Genomic DNA, 19,749 nt, shown 5'->3' with positions numbered 1-19,749 from the left:
GTTGAATTCAAACTATGTTGAATTTCCAAACTTAAAACTGCTTGTAATTGGAAATAGCCCACCTATAGTGCGTAGAATTATTCCAATTTATTTTTCCAAAACATGGAACTGTTTGTTTGCTATTAAGAAAATCAGTCTCTCCAATTCTTTACAGCTTGCCAGGTCTTTTCATGGGCATATGACCTTCAAGATGTAGGTCGTAAAGCACTATGAGACACTAGAGAAAAGAGCCAGATCAATTCTATTGCATTATGATTCTCACCTATCAAAATGTAGGAGAGGAATCTGTCTCTTCAAGTATAGGTTTTATTAAAAAATCATTTTATTTCACATGTAGATTTTAAGTGTTTCTACTTTTCTTCTTCTTTTTTAAAAAAATGTTATCTGTACAAAGTATTTTCAGGTTCTCCAAATCCTAGAGATTTCAAAACCACAACAGCCACAATTAAGACATGTAGTTAACATTTTCCAAAGGTACACTTAAGTGTACATGGACAAAAACTCTTAATTCTAGGACTAAAAATGTGAGAAAATCTAAAGTTAACAGAACAAAGATACTTTTCATGCAATGAAGGTTTAAAAATAACAATGGGGAAATGTTCCAAATAAATCACTATCGATTTCAACCTGTCTGACCAAGTATGATTTCCCATCTGCTAGCTGCTAAGCTATTCATTTCTGAAGCCAATGCAAAGGGTGTTTCTAAGCGAAATGAGTAGTTGAAATAAACGTGCTACAACCAGGCTAAAAATCACAAAGGTTGATATCTCTTCCAGTTTGTCTCAGAAGAAACGAGCTATTAAAGTATTTAAGTAACATTGAGAAGCCAAGCACTGGTAGGAAGTGCTCAGCTTGAACTGGGAAAGAAGAGGGCTCAGTGAATTGGAAGCAACATGCTTCAGTGGAACAAGGAAACATTTGGCACATGTTAGACAGGAATAATGGAACTCCATGGCAAGATCGTTTTTCAAAGGGAATTCCTTTCTCTGTAAATATTTTAGGTGCCCCCCCTCCGCTCTCCGCCCATGAAGATGATATGCCGGGGATTAATTTCAAAATAAACCAGTACGGCTGGGATGGGGTAATGAGTGAGACAAGAAAGGTCATGTGCTGGTAATTGGTGATGCTGGGTGATGAAAGCACAAGGTTCAATTATAGTAATACTCTGCTTTTGTGTGTGTTTAAGATTTTTCTCTAATAAAAGGCTTTTACAAGTAGCATACAATAAACTTTCAAGATTTCCAAGTCCTCATTTCATTTTCCAGTCCAAAATTACTAGATTATCTTTATCATTAATGCAGTTCATCATCTAAGCATAAATATGAAGGACAGCTCCCTCGCTGCGATCTATTGAAAGTCAGCCCTCGACACAAGGGTTTGTAAGAAAAAAACAAAACAAACAAACAACAAAAAAAAAAATAAATAAAAAATAAATATGAAGGAGTTTTCCCTTAGCATTTTCCCAGGTGTATCACAAAACTAAGAAGTTCTAGAGGACGAGGGAAGCCCCATAGAGAATTGCACACTATGATTAGGCAATGGTAACAAGTAAATGCAAACCAATAAAAACTTTGATATAAAGCCTAAAAGTAAATTAAGAAAAAAAAAGCAAACAAGCAAGTAGTGAATAAATATGTCACCTACCTTCCACAGTGGACACTTGAACAAGTCAAACAGACCCAGGGGCTTTTGTTCGACCGGCACACTAATAAAAAGAAAAATACACAATATACCAATTGTTTCATATTATTTCCCAATGTCTCCCCTAATCTGTAATCTCATATCCTGTGATCGAGTTATAAAAGCCATGGCTGCTTAGGTGTACAGAAATCTCAAACCCCTGCTTTGTGAGTGCAATTACACAAAATGGCTGCCTGCTGAAAGCTGTCGTGAAAAGAACCCAAATTCACCTCCACAAGGGCTGCCCACTTTGTGGGTGACTCTGTACTCATACACAAGTTAAACACACAACCACTTCTTCTCCTTGTATCACAATCTGTCAAGTTAACAAGTCTATTTCCCCATTAAAATATTTTGTGAAGGTCGCTTTTTTTTTTAATCAGTTATCTTTGCCATGCAGATCATATAACCCACAGGTACAATGGGGAAGACTAAGCTCAGTTTTCTCAAATTAGGGTCTCAGTGTTACAACATATAATACTGATTATGAGAACTGCACATAACTGTTGCTGAGAGTACACCTGGGTCATAATTACATCAGTTTTAAGTGTTATGAGGGGTAGGGTAGGCCAGAAAGAATATCAAAACTTTAGAAGTATTGATCTCAATTTCACTTGTTTACTCATTTATAAAAATAAAAATCAGTCTATGTAATGACTTTCAAAAGGAGAGGGTCTTAATTGAAAGCACATATGTTCTACCAGGCAGCTATCTAACTGGACCAAGGACAGGAGAACAAAGAACATGGGATTTGGGGGAAAAGCAGCTTTCCAAGTGACTCCCAGGTGGATCCCTTGCGGAGGGAGGGAGCACCGCGGCACAGCCAACACCCTCAGTACAATAAATGCACTGCCTGACACGGAGCAGGGAACAATGTTTGTGGAGACGCAGGTTCTACTTTCTTACAGGGTACCGAGCTCTCGTCAAATCTGGTCCCTACTTAGTTGCCTTATCACAACAGACCCCTCTAACTGTTACAAAAGAAAAAGATAATGGAAGGAGGGAACTCACGGACAAAATAAAGGCCCACACAGTGTGTAAATGTAAAAGAATGCATTTCCATTAAGAAAAACATTAATTTGATAAAACATGTTTAACATTATTCAGGCTTTGAAATATGTTAAACTCATAAATCTGGAACAAAATCCACTATACATAACTCATCAGGAACATTTCTCTCTCTCACTTCCACAGCATTAACTTCTGCTACTGGAGAACGCTCTTTTTATGCAGACGTGAGTTATATAGTAGAGTGTGAAGATGGGAGTTTAGTCAAACAATTAAAATATTTCTGTGAAATGTTTTCAGGAACCCACTGCAAATCCTTTCTAAAACAGAAAGAGTGTTAAGCAAACCAGTCAAAAAATTTTGAAGGCAAAGTAAAAATGCCCTAAGTTTCTTCACACAGATGGACACAACTTAATTTTCAACAATAATTTCAAAATAGCTTTCCTAGAGAGAAGGAAGAAAAGTTTTGTGTAGTAACCTGATACATCTATACATGCAGAACTGGCGAGAAATCGATGTCTTCTCTTAATTAATATATTAATTTTATGACCATTTCCTACTAAACCAGAAGAAGAAAATAGGTGGGCACTCTATGGCCCACTGGCCACACTAGAGAGCTTTTATGAAGGCCTGTCTTGGGGCCAGAAAGATGGAAATTTTGGTTACACCTCTATGTATTGATGCCTGGTGACTCAATTTATCTTTCTTCTTTCTCCTAACATCTTACTTAGACCCAGTAACTCATCTTAATTCTCAATGTTGTTTTTCTGTCTGTTTTCATTCAAGCCTAACTATGGAGCAACTTGAGGAGAAGGAAAAAAATGAAGATGGATTCTTGTATGTGGCCTGCAGCACACTTTGGCTTCTAAGGGCCAGTGCACGGTTTGTGTTTGTGGATCTTGTACAAAGCTGACTGATTTCAATTACTACACAGGTCCCCTTGACGTAGACCCATGAGCGCATTTGTAACTGGATTTGTTTCTTAATAAATTGCAAGGTTTTGTTTCCTAAAACTAGTAAATTATCACAGAGTTTATTTTGAGATTTTCTTTTTGTGCATGCTCATGGCTCTAGTCCCCAGGAACTCACTCCTCTTAGAATCACATTTAATTAAGACATGTCTGCATTGAATGATGTAGGTGGGGTACTAAAGTGACAGGGAGAGCAAGAGATGGTACATTTGTTCAAGATTATGTGAGAAGTGTTAGATGGCATCAATTTTGTGCTCATGTGGAACCTATACATAGACCACAAGATAGTCACTCAGAGAAAGGACATACTGAGTGGTTTAAAATGAGGAAAGGTAAGTGTCCATGCTGTATTCCTTCACCATATTTATTCCATCTGTAAATTTAGCAAATAATTCCAGAAGCTAGATTATAAGAAGCTCATGGCATCAAGAGTGGTGGAAGGCTCATTAACAACTTACGATATGCAGATAACACGATCTTGCTTGCTGAAAGCAAAGGACTTGAACCACTTACTGATGTAAAGACTACAGCCATCAGTATGGATCACACAATGGAAAGCAAACAAGAGTCCTCAAAAATGAATAGACAATAGTATTATGAGGTTGGACTTGTCACACATTTCTTTTTACTTAGACCTGCAATCAGTGACCACAAGACCAGCAGCCAAGAAATCAAATGATATATTACACGAAGCAAATCTGCTGCAAAAGTGTCAAAAAGTAAAGATGCTCCCCTCAAGACAAAGGAGTGCCTGGCCCACATCATGGTAACTGTAACAGTCTCATATGCATGCATAAGCTGGACAATGTAGAAAACTGATGTGTTTGAATTATAATTCTGGTGACGAATATACCCTGCGCTGCCAGAACAGACAAATCTGTTTTGGAAAAAGTACAAACGGAATGTTCTTTAGAAGTGAAGATGATGAGGTTTCATTCCACATGTCAGTAGGTGGGCCAGTCTGGAGAAGGAGATCATGTATGGTAGAGGGTCAGCCAAACAGAGGAGGACCTTCAAGGAGAGGGAATGACACAGTGGCTGCCAAAATGGGCTCAAGTACAGCAACTAATGTGACGACAGCATAGACCTTGGCAGTGTTTTGTCCTGTTATGCAGTAGAACTGAGTCAACAGCAAAGAACAAACTTCAAAGTGTTATCAAGGAAAAGGAAACCATGTAATATTCTTTCTAGCAGTAATGCTACACTTGACCACAGGAGGGTCATTTAATCTCTTAAATGAACAAGGTCTCATATTCTTTTACACGATCATATTTCCTCAAACCAAGATTGTTGAGAATCTTCTAGTTGGATTCCAGTACCTTTCCTCTAAGGCCTTGGGCATCTCAGACTGGATGCTGACCATACCCAAGTTCCCTCCACCTCCTTCTCCTGCAGCTGTGTGTCTGCAGAACTTCCCGCTGGCCTGGCCCTGTTCATACCTCAGCATCAAGCTCCACAAATGAGCAGGAGTGAATAAAAAATTGTGATTCTCTCCTGAGCAAGGGCCATTCTCCAGAAGGTAGAAACTATAACATATGGGTCAGGGGGCACCCATACCCCTTTTCTTTTTCTGAAAGCCCCCAAATGCGTCAGGAAAATGGAAGAGATACAGAGACAGAGGGAAGATCCCCAAGCGATCTATAATGCAGAGTGTTTTACTCCTTACTCTTCCCGGAAGGCAAAGAGCTCTAGTGGTGCAGTGCTTAAAGCACTTGTCTGGTCATGGAGAGGCCAGCCATTTAAACCCTCCAGACATCTGTCACAAGATGTGCCGACCTGCTCCTTAAAGATTCCCAGCTTTGGAAACCCCATGGGTAAGGTGACCAGACGTCCCGCTTTTTAACAATTTTTCCCGCATCCCGCAGCGTTTTAAAAAAGTCCCGATTTTTGGAAAGAATGCACAACAAGCTAGGGTATACGGTTTTCGGCTGCCATGTGGCTATTTCGCCAGGATATGAGTTTCATCAATGGTGTCCCGCTTTTGTCCCGCTTTACCAATGTTAGAATCTGGTCACCCTACCCATGGGGCAATTCTGCATTTTCCTCTGGGCTCCAAGGCACATGGAGAAAAGCTGAAGACCTGGAGGCTCTGCCCTACAAGGGCCTCTGTACACCAGAGTGTTTTCAGGTTGTATTCATAAGACAAGGAGGAGTTCAAATAACAAGACAACTGCACTGAATATAATACTCTTTCTACAGACCAAAGACCGCCACTGAGCTTTAATACCCTCTTAATACTCGCTACACCACAGGTTCTCAAACTTACTTGGTATAGTTCCTCCTTTTCAGAAAAAAATACTCAGTGCCCTCTTGACAATTAAAACTTAGTCGGGGAGGCTATAGCGTAGGACAGGGGTGTCAAACTGGCGGCCACCCCCGAGGTAATATTTTGTGGCCCGCCATGCTCTGAAATAAAATAAAAATAGAAAAAATTGTTATAAAGAAAATAAAGCTTAGGGGAGATTGAGGTAATACCGCACACACAATTCCCTTATTAACGCTTTAACCACTGAAGACGAGTATACATGTGGCCCAGTGCCTTTTCTGGGGGCCTGTGGACATATATAAACACGCTGACTCAGTTTTGGCGACGTTTTGGAAGTAGTATGTCTGCCAATCTTAGTGTCACGTAATGTAAACTGATCCCAATGGCAAAAAGGTTAAAAAGAGCACTCTGGGTTGTGCTGTTATGAATCATACCTTGCGGCAGCGCTAGTTAACATTTTTAGAGAGAAGCCATTACGATTGTGCATCACGTTTGTCAGCTGTCCAACATTTTGAGTTTTTTATTAGTTACTTTGTTATATTTTCCAGTCACAACATAAGAGGTAAGTGAAAACTAGTAGGAGGAAAGCAATGGCAAGTTTTGGGTAAAAAAGAATAATTTTAGTTTTATAAATACATTAAATGTTTAAATAGAAGCAATTACATAGTGTTTTAATTATCCTATCCATATTCCTGAATCCTCACTTCAAAATATAAATTTAACAAAATTCGTAAATGTGATGTGGCCTGCGTGAATCTTTCCTGTTGCACCAAATGGCCCATGTTTTAATTGAGTTTGACATCCCTGGTGTAGGATAAAGTATAGGTATCTGCTTTTGCAGCATGCCATGGTTCATTCCAGCATCCCCAAGGTATAGCACTCCACTACATTTGATATGCAAGGCTGATCAGTGAGTCCCCCAGAGTTATATATTTGTTTTTATAAACATCATATAGTATTGCTTTGTGGTACGCCTTGGCCACTGACTACAAACTCGTTCAAACACACTGTACTGACAGGTAAACTGCACAGAGGGCATCTGTTAGTCAAGAGTTGCATCAGCAGCTAGAGAAGACTCTTATCTTCTCAGGAACTCAGAAAGGTGAGGATCTGATAACCTGAAGTGTAATCTTGGTTCTACCATCATGGTAACTGCTACAGAACTGAGCACATCACTACTATTCTGGGTCTGTTTTATTTAATGTACAATAAAGAGTAGGTGATTACCCTGTCTTCTCTAATTATAAAATTATTCAAACAAAAAACATACAGACAAAAGTTAGACAAAACAATCATATCATCCACCACTGTAGATAAAATTCTTCCAATGGCATTCTCCACCGAATTTGTTCAAAGGCTTAGCAAAAGATAACTGCTAATGTCGCATAATTTTCTAAACACATGGCTCTGTGTTTTTTCCTGTCTCCTACCACCCCCCCGAGAGGCAGACAAAGTCCCACCATATTGCTCATCAGTAATAACAACTCACTGTAACAGCAGGGTGGGAGGTGTGGAATCACTTATAAACCATTCTAGAGTGGCATGATGTTTTAAGTTAAGACTCAGGAATACCCTCCCTACCCACACAACACACACACACCACACACACACTCTCTCTCTCTCTCTCTAAATGTTAAAGTGCAACACTAAAAATATTACAAAGTAATGTTTTTCTTTGAAGGCAAGCTCGTTTTTTTAAAATCATTTTATTAGGGGCGCATGCAACTCTTATCACAATCCATACATACATTAATTGTGTAAAGCGCATTTGTACATTCATTGCCCTCATCATTCTCAAAACATTTCCTCTCCACTTAAGCCCCCGGCATTAGGTCCTCATTTTTCCCCTCCCTCCCCGCTCCTCCATCCCTCAAGAACCCTTGATAATTTGTAAATTATTATTTTGTCATATCTTACCCTGTCCGACGCCTCCCTTCACCCACTTTTCTGTTGTCCGTCCCCCAGGGAGGAGGTCACATACAGTTCCTTATAATAGGTTCCCTCTTTCCTACCCACTCTCCCTCTACCCTCCCAGTATCGCCACTCACAACACTGGTCCTGTAGGGATCATCTGCCCTGGATTCCCTGTCTTTCCAGTTCCTATCTGTACCAGTGTACATCCTCTGGCCTAGCCCGACTTGCAAGGTAGAATTGGGATCATGATAGTGGGGGCAGGGAAGAGGAAGCATTTAGGAACTAGAGGAAAGTTGTATTTTCCATCATTGCTACATCGCTCCCTGCCTGGCTCGTCTCCTCCCCAGACCCCTCTGCAAGGGCGTCTCCAGTGGAGGCAAGCTCATTTTATTTAGTATTTACACAGTACAGACTCTATGTCAGGTACTGTTGGGTTCACTTTCTGAATAAATAATCTAATGAAGTACATATTATTATTTGGCTCATTTTATAGAGAAGGAAACTGAATCACAGTGAAGTACGTAAACCATTAAGTACCAGAGCAGGAACTCAAACTCATACAATCTAATAGGCACAACCTATTGCCAAAAGTCCAGAAAATGCCACTTTTGGGTTTCTGTGTCGGTGCAGATGCTTGCATACAAATGTTTTAAAGTCTGGAAGGTTATACAGCTAACAGGTGAAAAACAAGATTGAGAATTGGGATGATAGAGATCTACTTTCACTTTCAATTATACTTCAATTAAAAAAACCATTATTACTGTTATGTTCAAAGTTAACATTTAAATGTATTAGATAGAAGGACTGAGGCTGATAGCAGAGTGCTTGTGCCCCTGGGGCATTTATTAGCAGGCTTGACAAACTGCTATAAAACTCAACCCAAAGACATTCAGCTTAAGGTCTGTGAGTCAGCTCCCTGAAGTAAGTCTCCAGAGGCACCCCACTCCTGCATAAAAGCACTCATCTTCATTTGCTCCCTGCCTTGGGAAGTCCCTCACTCTGTCCCATGCTCTGGCTCCTGGTTCTGCTGCTGCTCCTCTGATGTGATAGCTGTTACCTGGATCCAGGAGGCTCCGAGCAGGAATCTCAGGTCCAGAGGACCCACTCTATTCCTAGCTCTTGCTGGTAATGAGATTCCTCCTCTGGCTTTTCAGAGGGCTCATTTTATACACAGCAGGATGGCACTTTGGGAAGTCTGTTCCCAATTACTCTCAGGTAAATACTATCAGCATCTTCCCCCACCTTCTTTACCAGACCCATGCAGGGAAAGGATGTTTGGTGGGAGTTAGAGACTAAAAGACTAAAAGAACCACATTAAATAATTCCCTGTCCTGCACCAGCCTCCATGTTAAAAAGTCTCAGTACCTTAAGACCAATACATGAGGGGCTTCAAAAAATTTGTGGGGAAAAATGGAATTAAAAGATAGTGGATTTCTTTCTGTGAACTTTCTGAAGTCCCTTATACTGTGAGAAACCCAAATCACACAGACACACCTTAGACAAGTGGATAACCACCTGTGACAGGAGGAAATGTCATTTTATGTTATCACTCACCTCTGCCAAACAACTCACTGGACTGACACCACTGTAGACTTTGGATGAGAAGCATCACTAAGTTCTACCCCAATCAAAATCAAAATTAATCAAAGACTAGACTATCCTCCTACATGAGAGGTGGCAAAAGAGTAAAGGCATGGCAGCCTGTCCCTAACTGAGCTGCTACTGTATTCTGGACTGCCTCTATGTCGCATAATATTTTTATAACCCAAATCCAGATGTGCTGATATTACTCTAGATCAGTGGCTCTCAACCTTCCTAATGCCGCGACCCTTTAGTATAGTTCCTTATGTTGTGGTTACCCCCAACCATAAAATTATTTTTGTTGCTACTTCATAACTAATTTTGCTACTGTTATGAATCGTCACGTAAGTATCTGATGTGCAGGATGTGTTTTCATTATTACAAATTGAACATAATTAAAGTATAGGGATGAATCACAAAAGCTATGTAATCAAATATTGTGAAATATTCATTTCTAATTACAAATAAATGAAATTTTGTCTTGAAGCATGGTGTTGTGTGGGTAACAGTCTTCACGCCGGGTATGTAGGTGGACCTGCGTGGAGACAGAGGAGCGATGTCTCGGTTCCTAAGACCATCGGAAATATGTGTTTTCTCATGGTCTTAGGCTACCGACCCCTGTGAAAGTGTCGTTCAACCCCCAAAGGCCTTGAGACCCACAGGTTGAGAACCACTGCTCTAGATTATTTAATTGTTTTTTACAAACAGCTTTGCAAACGTTGCCCTCAGCTGTAAAAGTACTAGCTCAGCAACAAAAAATAAGGTTTTTTTATTGTTAGGTGCCACCACGTTTGCCCCAATTCATAGCAACTGTATATGCAAAAGAACAAAACACTACTGGCCTGTGCCATCCTCCACAATCACTGCTGTGCGTGAGCCCACAGCTGTAGCTACTGCCAACCCATCTTATTTGGAGTCTGTCTCTTTTTCACTAACCTTCTACTTTTCCAAGCATGGTGTCCTCCTCTGGGAACTGGTCCCTCTTGATAACATGTCCAAAGACTGACACTAAGAGACTCCATCGTCATTTCTAAGGAGCATCCTAGCTGTATTCTTCCAAGACAGAACTATTTGTTCTTCTGGCAGTCCATGGTACTTTCAATACTTCTCACCAAGCCATAACTCAAAGACATCAGTTTTTCTTTGGGCTTCCTTGTTATTGTCCAGTTTTTGTATGGCATCTGAGGCTAGTGAGAATAGCACAATTTGAGTCAAGCAAGTTCCCCAAAGTGACATCTCTGCTTATTTTACCACTTTGAAGAGGTCTATTGCACATTTGCCTCCTGTAACACATGGTCGATGGGGTTGCTAACTGCCGCTTCCATGAGCACTGATTGTGAAGACAAGTAAAATGAAATCCTTGACAACCTCAATATTTTAAGACCTTCAAAATATCATGAACACTATTCCCATAAAACTCATTGCCATCCTTCCCGACATGATCACTGATGACAAAATGGGTGCATAAGCAAATGTGGTGAAGAACGCTGATGGTTCCTGACTATCAAAAGATATAGCATCTGGGGTCTTAAAGACTTGAAGTTAAACAAGCAGCCATTTAGCAGGGAAGCAAATAAACCCACATGGAAGAAGCACATCAACCTGTGTTATCATGAGGTGTCAAAGGGATCAGGTATCGGGTATCAAAAGACCCCAAACAATTATATCAATGTGAATGAGGGGGGCTGGAGTGGAGACCCAAAACCCACCTGTAGACAAGTGGACATCCCAACACAGAAAGGTTACAAGGAAGGGACACTTCAACCAGGGTGCAGCAAAGCACTGATGAAACACACATCATTCCTCTAATTCTTGAATGCTTCTTCCGTGCCACTACCATGACCCAGTTCTACCATTTGTAAATCCAGCTAGAGTACACACATTGGTACAGATAAGAGCTCTCGACACATGGAATTCAGGACAGATAAAATTCTCAGTAGTAGTAGTGGGAGTATTGATAGAATGAGGGTAGAGGATGGTAGGGAGGGGGAGGGCAGAAAGGGGGAACCCATCACAAGGTTGGATATACAGCCCACCCCCCAAGGGGTGAATAACAGAAATATGGGTGAAAGGAGACAACAAATATAAGACATGAAATAACAATAATATATAATTGATCAAGGATTTATCAAGGTGGAAGGGTGAGGGCTCTTACAAATCTTATGACAATCCATCATTCAATTGTATTAAGCACACTTGTACATATACTGCCATCAACATTTCCAAAACATTTTCTTTCTACTTGAGTCCTTGATAACATCTTATTTTTCCCCCTCCCATACCCTTGATAACTTATAAATTATTTTTTTATGTCTTACACTTACCAATATCTCCCTTCATCCACTTTTCTGTCCTACACCCTCCTTGCCATTGATTTTAGATCCCCTGTTGTTCCCTTGTCCCTGTGTTTGTTAACCCCCACTTCCTTTCCCTGCTTCCCCTCTCCCCATGCCCCGCCACCCCAACCATCAGTCCTGTTGTTTTCTCCTCCAGATTGTTTATCCTGCCTATCTAGATAGACATGCAGAGACAACGATAAGCACAAAAGCAAGAGAGAGCAAAACAAAACAACAAAAAAGACAAATCACAACAAAAACCAACGACAAAAAAAAAAAGAAAAGCCTATAAATAGTTCCAGGTCTGTTTGTTGACCTTTAGGAACATTTTCCAGTTCAGTCTGATGGGCTGCCACACCCTGGCCCCAAAGTCTATTTTTAGTATTCCCAAGGGACTTTTTGCTCCCCTTGCTGGTCTATTGCACACCCTTAGTGTTTTGACCCGGTGTGGTAGGGTTAGATTGGGCATGATTCTCGCATTGTGCCTCCAGTGTTGTCCCTGGTGGTGCCCCTAGTGAGGGATGTCATGTCTTGTGGTGGAGCTGGCCCTATGGTCTTCTCTGTGCATTGGCTGCTCTGAGCATGGGGCTTGGTGGGCCAGGATGTGTTCCACTCTTTCCTTCCCTCTGTTTGCTCCCGTGTTCTCTGATCAGACAGGCCTCTCTCCCTGTGCTGTAGCTTCAGTGCTGTGCTCTGTAGTACGTTCTTGGGGGGGGGGGGGGTGGGGGGGGGAATTCCTACACAGTTGGGATTGGGGCTGGCCCCACAAGACTATAACTCTTTACGGAAGTAGAAAGCCTCATCTTTCTACCATGGAACAATTGATGGTTTTGAACTGCTCACCTTGCAGTTAGCAGTCTAACATGTAACAAGCTGGCCCTGATGCTATTCTTATAGGATCCTCAAATTCTGGATAAAGATCCTAAGTTCCCTAAGCACTTGCAAAGATTTAATTTTCTCATCATTAAAAAGCAATAAAGCCCTTAGCCCTCATGGCTTTTGCTGCCCCTTTTGATATCTCTGGAATATGTTCTTTAATATAAGCAACCTTAGACTTCACTGAAGGGTGAATCTGAAAATTAACTTTGAATAATTAGGAGTTGAAAACCATTTCATCTGTGTGTGCAATTTTCTTTACCCCAAGGGTTTTGATTTAGCCCTAGCTAACCTTACTTGATCCCTATTAGATCCGATAAAAAATGTACCCCAAACTGGGCTGCCTTCTGGTGGTGCTGTGAGTTAGTCATTGGGCTGCTGCTAACCACAAGATTGGAGGTTCAAATCATCAGCTGCACACCTCAGCAGAAAGATGAGGCAGTCTGCTCCATAAAAATGTACAGTCTCCAAAACCCTGTGGAGGTTGGGTGTGCACTGAAATAGACCTAACAGTAGTGGGTTGGGTTTGGTAAGGCTTCTTAGAGATTAACTGTTACTCTATAGTCTCAACAAAATAAACATTACTAGAGGCCACGTGACACAAAGAAACCAAGCACAGACTTCAGAGCTACAACTCCTAAATTTACGGGCTAGCTCAACCATTCTTCTACTGTGCTGATAGTTGGTTCCAGAGCTAACTTCCTAGTCGGTAAAAGGGAAACAAACACTCCCTGTGCTTCGCGTGGTAACTGTAAAGATTTCATGAGACAAACTACATACAGGCCACAGTGCCAGCCCTAACGAGGAGAAAGCACCCCGTGAGTGCCAGCTCCTTCCCCTCCAGAAAGAAAGAGAGAGTAACATGGGAGCTAGGGTTTGTTCTGGGGCTGCAATTACATGCACTTCAGCTTTAACATATGTCCACATTACCGTGATTTCTACGTTTCATATTTCTCCCTTGTTTACACTTTTTAAAAAGAATTGTAGCTGGTCATTTTTCACAGAAAAATTCTGTCACATAAAAGTCAAAAATCTCTCAGAAACTCCTCCTATATCTGACAATTCAATTCAATTTATAATACCAAATAAATTGTATAAAATATTTAACTTTAATAAGTTTACTTCAAAATTGATATAACCACCTTTAATGTCACAATCATTAAATTTTATAAAAGAAATACCCCAGAAAGCAAAAAGTAATTTTAGAAATATGCTGGGAGAAATCTGTAAGTTTAGACACCTTAGTAAGATGCTACTCAGATAAAAAATAAAGTACTGAAGCAACTCAAGTGTCAAAACAATATTGAAATCTATGGAATTTAGAGGTATTCAAAACAGATTAAATCTTGGTTCATCAATCTGATCAATCAAAATATACTGTCTGCATGACAATGAATAAAAATGTCAAAATTCTGGCTAACAAATTCTAAGGCAAACTGTTTTTTCCACTATCCAACATGCCAAATCATTAAAAATATATCTTGATTTTTTAACTTTTGTTTTAACAGAAAAGTAAAAAAGAATGATCACAAATCACACCAGATCTAAGATAGGATGATCAACCAATTTCTTCTTCCTCCATCTTATTGCCTGGCTCTCTCTCTCTCTTTATTTAAATTTTTTTATTTTTCTCTCTCTTTTTTATAATGTAACTTTTCCCTTAAATTGTATTTGGATGTTGTTGAAAATTGTGACATGATGATTCATTGCTTGTGAGGGGAAATGCCAGCCCCCCCAAACTAATTGCGGGTTCGATAGGCACAATTGTACGGTTAATATACATACATATATATATATATAATAATAAAGCCACAGAGAGCATGAGAGACAAAAGAGAGACTGAAATACTGGAGTCAGACACATTCCGTCTTAGTATGCTCACCTCAGCCCACTTGGTGGTCCAAGTGGGGATAGGAGGAGGGGAAGGAGGGCAGGAGAGTGAGGACAGGGAGGAAGAGAGGCCAAGAGGCCAAGAGGGGAGCCCAAGAGAGCTCTTTATCGCTAACTCAGGCCTATATACCTTTGAGGGGAGTGCAGGCCCACTAATTACAGGTACAACACAGGAAGGGGTTGTACTATAGGTTATACAGCAATGAGAGGAGGACAATCTAGGGATATACACACAATAGGAGGAGGAGGGATGGGGCACACATGTGACAAGATAGGAGGATCCTAGATTCAGGGTGGCAGCCTAACTTTGGATGTCACTGAGCGGGTTTGACCTGTTCTCTGGCCCGCCATAGAAATCAGTATCAGTAGGGTATAAACCCCACCTACAGGAACCAGACTAATGGTTGCAAGCCTTTAGGGAGAAGTAGCCCATTGTGCTTAACAGCAGGGAGTGGGTCCTACCTGTGGTGGGACCAGACAGTAGTCTGGCAACTGACTGTCTTCAGGGAGGATGTCTCTAAGCATCTGACCTCCCACCATATGCTGGAAAATAGCCTCTACTGTTTGGCATATCTTTGGGGGAGACAAATCTGGGGAAAAGTCTCTTTATAATCCCCCAATTGCTCTTCTAGCGTAGTCTTTGTAACCAAACAATTGGTGTGAACATACAAATAGTGTGTATGAAACTCTTAACAAGAGGACTGGTCAACTGAGCCATTCAGCTGGGTTTAAAATTAACCATCTAAGAAGCAGGAACTGGGATCTCATGACCATTGAACAAGAAAAGCAAAAGTGAAGTGCACATCCTTTGGATACCAAGAACCTTGTGCTGAACCTCGTCAATCTAGGAAACAATTATGAATCCAAAGAGGCTATGATGTGCTTAACTGGTAGGAAAGCAGCAGTCAGAGCACAAGGCAGAGCAGCAAGCTTACCAGCCCAGAGAGCTCGCTTTGCCACAGTCCACAGAACTAGAGCTGAGTGCCTCTGGACAGAGGCTTATGGTGGAGTGGCCTGCCCTTTGAGCATTTGTCAGCAGCGCTAAAGGAGCTTTGTAAACTAGCCCAAGCAGTGCAGAAGCCACGGGACCCAAACAGAGACGTGCCTGTGGGTACAGCTGAAGAGCAGCACTCCTGACCATAGAACTGCTATAGCTTAAGCCAGCGGTTCTCAACCTGTGGGTCGTGAGCTCTTTGGGGGTTGAACGACCCTTTCACGGGTCGCCCAATTCATAACAGTAGCAAAATTACAGTTATAAAGTAGCAACAAAAATTGTATATCCCAATACAATCACTGAAGACAAATGGGTGCATAAGCAAAAGTGGTGAAGAAAGCTGATGGTACTCGGCTATCACAAGAAATAACATCTGGGGTCTTAAAAGCTTGAAGGTAAACAAGCGGCTGTCTAGCTCAGCAGCAACAAAGCCCACATGGAATAAGCACACTGTGTGATCATGAGTTATCAAAGGGATCAGGTATCAGGCATCAAAGAACAAAAACTCAAATCATTGTGAATATTGGGGAGTGCAGATTGGGGACCCAAGACCCATCTGTAGGCAACTGGACATACCCTTACAGAAGGGTGGCAGGGAGGAAACGAACCAGTCAGGGTGCAGTGTAGCAACAATGAAACATACAACTTCCTCTAGTTCCTAAATGGTGACCCTCCCTCACCCCCACCCCCACTGTCATGATCCCAATTCTACCTTACAAATCTGGCTAAACCAGATGATGTTCACTGGTACACATAGGAACTGGAATCACAGGGAACCCGGGACAGATGAACCAGTGTTGAGAGTGGCAATACAGGGACGGTGGAGGGAAGGTGGGGTAGAAAGGGGGAACCGATTACAAGGATCTACATATAACCTCCGCCGTGGAGGATGGACAACAGAAAAGTGGGTGAAGGGAGACATCGGACAGTGTAAGATGACAAAATAATAGTAATTTACAAATTATCAGGGGTTCATGAGGAAGGGGGAACAGGGAGGAAGGAGAAAAATGAGGAGCTGATACCAAGGGCTCAAGCAGAAAGCAAATGTTTTGAGAATGATGATGGCAACAAATGTACAAATGTGTTTGATACAGTGGATGCATGTATGGATTGTGATAAGAGTTAAATGAGCCCCCAATAAAATGATTTTAAAAAGAAAAAAGAATTTTATGGTTGGGAGTCACCACAACATGAGGAACTGTATTATACGGTAGCGGCATTAGGAAAGTTAAATACCACTGTCTTAAGTGCTTCTGATCTTGAACTAACCTGCTAACTCCCCTAATATGCCCCTTACTTGTAAGCACTGCCTGTGAGTTCTATGTGGCCATTACAATGAATTATTAAGCCAATTACAAAAGCAGATAATTCTGTGGAAGGAGTGAAAACTAGTAAAAAGGTGTGGAGGGTGGAAGCATCTGATGTCCACCTCACCAGAATCAGCCAAATGGCTGCTGCCGCTGCTCCGCCTTCCCCACTCTGACGGCGTACACAGAAAACACACACCAACTCAACCCGTGACACGTACAACCTGGTGACACTGGCAACATTTTACAAGCTGTCTAGTGTAGACCAAGCTACCCTCCTTTTCTGAATTGTTCCTTCTTCATTAACGTAAACTTAGTAACCCCTGAGGTTCCTATCTTGTCTTTCAAGTGACAGCTGACAATCTGATTTCATAAAGATAGTTCTTAAAAGAGCATAATGCTCAAAGCAGACCTTCTTAACTCGTTAACTTAAAGAAGTGTTCAATTCAGATGGCTTCTGGAGGAGTTTTTGGTTTAAGATTTAAAACTCACCTTGTGGCAATCGTTCCAGGGGCTGTCCTAATGTCCGTGGCTAGAGACTTCAAGGTCTAGCTGGCTTTCAATAGGGCAATGTCCTTGGCCCTTGGCGGCAATTTTTAGAAAGTGCTGTGGCCTACCTTCACAACCATTTCTAAGGCAGGGCCAGCAGAGAAAATGGTGACAAACTGAGAACACTGCTCAGGGGCAGAGGTGATCTGCCTGGGGGTTCAACCACCCCAAGGCTGAAGGGATTCTTATCCCAAGACATTTATAATCCATTTACAGTCCTATAATGGGAAGCTACACTAGAGACCATCTGTTCCAGGGTCATGTATCAATGAAGGGAGCCCCCCCGCCCCTGCCCCGCCTTCCCTCAGCGTCCACTTGTTGGGACAAAGACTAAGATTCGTCAGTCACCGAGTGGGCCAGCAGCACTGTCCAGGAACTCAAGCTGCCGTTCCTCTGAAGACCTGCAGGGAATCCTCACTTCACTGCCATCACGTGGATGCTGATACCAGCTCACAGCAACCCTATAGGACACGGTAGAACTGCCCCTGTGACTTCAGCCTATAACTCTTGACGGATGCAGTGAGCCTCTTCTTTCACCCTCGGGCCAGCTGGTGGTTTTAATCAACACTAACTGGGCCACTAGAGCTACTGCTCTGTAGAGTACGGTACTCAACAATACTGACAGCAGAGAACACGAATGCCTAAATCCCTGTTTCTATCCTCTGTATAACTGTCTTGCCCTGCTGCCACTCTGTATCCCCAAGCATCAGCCAGTGAACAGTACTTCATGTGAATTAAATGAAAAGTCAGCGAGAAGTCCCAGGAGCGGCTGGGTCTGAGCACTCAGGCGGTATAGCAGTGTTAAAGGTACATGCAGGGAACAGTCTCTGGCTTAAAACAGATCCTGCCCCAGAGCATATTACTTAACTAAAAATAATCTCAAGGCCACTTCCAGCTCTATCGTTTCAAGGCAAATAAATAAATAAAATAACTCCACTTCCACAGCCTTGAATACATTCGTGACACCCCAGTAGACAGGAAACTAGACACAGGTAGGGGCAAATAGCCTCAAATAATTTTATTATACAATAACTTACACTTTACTGCTCAAATAGTATAACAGTTGAAGCATCTATTCTCTGAAGATACTAAAATACAAAAAAACATTTGCACAAGGCTATTCATTGCAGCACTGTTTGTAATTGCAAAATATTGGAAACAACCTAATGCCAACACATGAGCGATTGGTTGGATTCACTGAGGCAGACCCACAACGACTATGAGGACGCCGTCATTTTTTTAAGCAAAATATCAAGAAAAGTACAAAAGAATACAGAATATACAGTTTTATACCTTTTCAAGGGAACAAGAAGCAAAACATTCCTGTTTGTGTGTATTTTTACATAAAGAAACACAGGGAGGATCCGTCAGAAATGAATGAGTTGGTTATCTACAGGGGCAGGCGAGAATGAGTGCAAGGGATTGGCTAGTGACACTTCTCGGTCTTCCTTTTTGCACAGTTTTTGCCTTTTTTGAACCATATTAATGTTTTATATACTCAAACTTAAAGTCAACAAAGATGAGTTGAAAAATATATAAAGTGGAACTCAAAACAACTGTATGTCAATTAAGTAAAAGAAATACTTTAGAGGGGAGGGTTTAGCCCATTTCTTGGGACAAAGACTAACTTTTGAGCATACTATTTTATATATTGTCAGTACAGAAAGGAGCCCTGGTGGCAAAGTGGGTTATATGTTGGACTACTAAGCAAAGGGATAATATTTCTCCTCTTGTAAATAGTTATTCTCAAAAAAAAAAAAACTCACAGGGCAAGTTCCAGCCTGTCCGATAGGTTCCCTATGAGTCAGAATTCACTCAATGGTAGTGAGTTTGGTTTTGATTGTGGCGAGACAAAAAACTGTACGCAGATACTGTACTCCAGTTCCAAGATGTTTTTGCAGTGGTATGAATTATCAGGAGTCCCTTGTAATACAAACTGCTAATATGCTCAACTGCTAATGGAAAAGCTGGTGTTTTCAGTCCACCCAGAGGTACCTTGGCAGAAAGGCCTAAGTGATCTATTTACAAAAACCAATCACTGAAAACCCTATAATTCTACTCTTACCTTCCTGGGTCACTATCAGAACAGGCTTGATGGCAACTGGTTTGGTTTTATAGGTTAGCAATTCTGGAACAACTTTCTCCAATTACACAAACTGAGCAGACCAGTACATATGCTAAAGATAATGGGAACCAATGATCTGATGGAAAAAGGAAAGTTAGGAGGAAGACTAAGCTTGTGATGTTGAATTGGAACTGGAGGTATCAATATGAACTTCTGGTACACACACAGATATGTGTATCTCTGTATTTATTAGCTCATGTCTGTTGAAGGATCATAGTTCATAAGCATTATTTCCAATCAAAAGAAATAAAA

General features: G+C 41.3%; 1 protein-coding gene across 2 annotated transcripts in view; it reads right to left on the bottom strand.

Annotated features, from left to right (window-relative positions):
- Positions 1-19,749, bottom strand: part of USP3 (ubiquitin specific peptidase 3) — a 107,100-nt gene that overhangs the window by 65,792 nt on the left and 21,559 nt on the right. Inside the window, exons 1-2 of one of the 2 annotated variants that reach the window (XM_045294940.1) lie at positions 5,926-6,025; positions 1,645-1,705 (exon numbers count right to left, since the gene is read on the bottom strand). In XM_045294940.1, coding sequence (XP_045150875.1) covers positions 1,645-1,705; position 5,926 — 62 coding nt within the window. In that variant the 5' untranslated portion in view covers positions 5,927-6,025. Of the gene's footprint in view, positions 1-1,644; positions 1,706-5,925; positions 6,026-19,749 lie in introns of those variants that run through there. The other variant, XM_004716293.2, reaches the window with a different exon arrangement.

This window comes from Echinops telfairi, unplaced genomic scaffold, assembly GCF_000313985.2.
Source record: "Echinops telfairi isolate 266 unplaced genomic scaffold, ASM31398v2 ScPeMD7_4048;HRSCAF=4782, whole genome shotgun sequence".
Lineage (NCBI taxonomy): Eukaryota > Metazoa > Chordata > Mammalia > Afrosoricida > Tenrecidae > Echinops > Echinops telfairi.
This window is presented reverse-complemented; position numbering and strand designations above follow the sequence as displayed.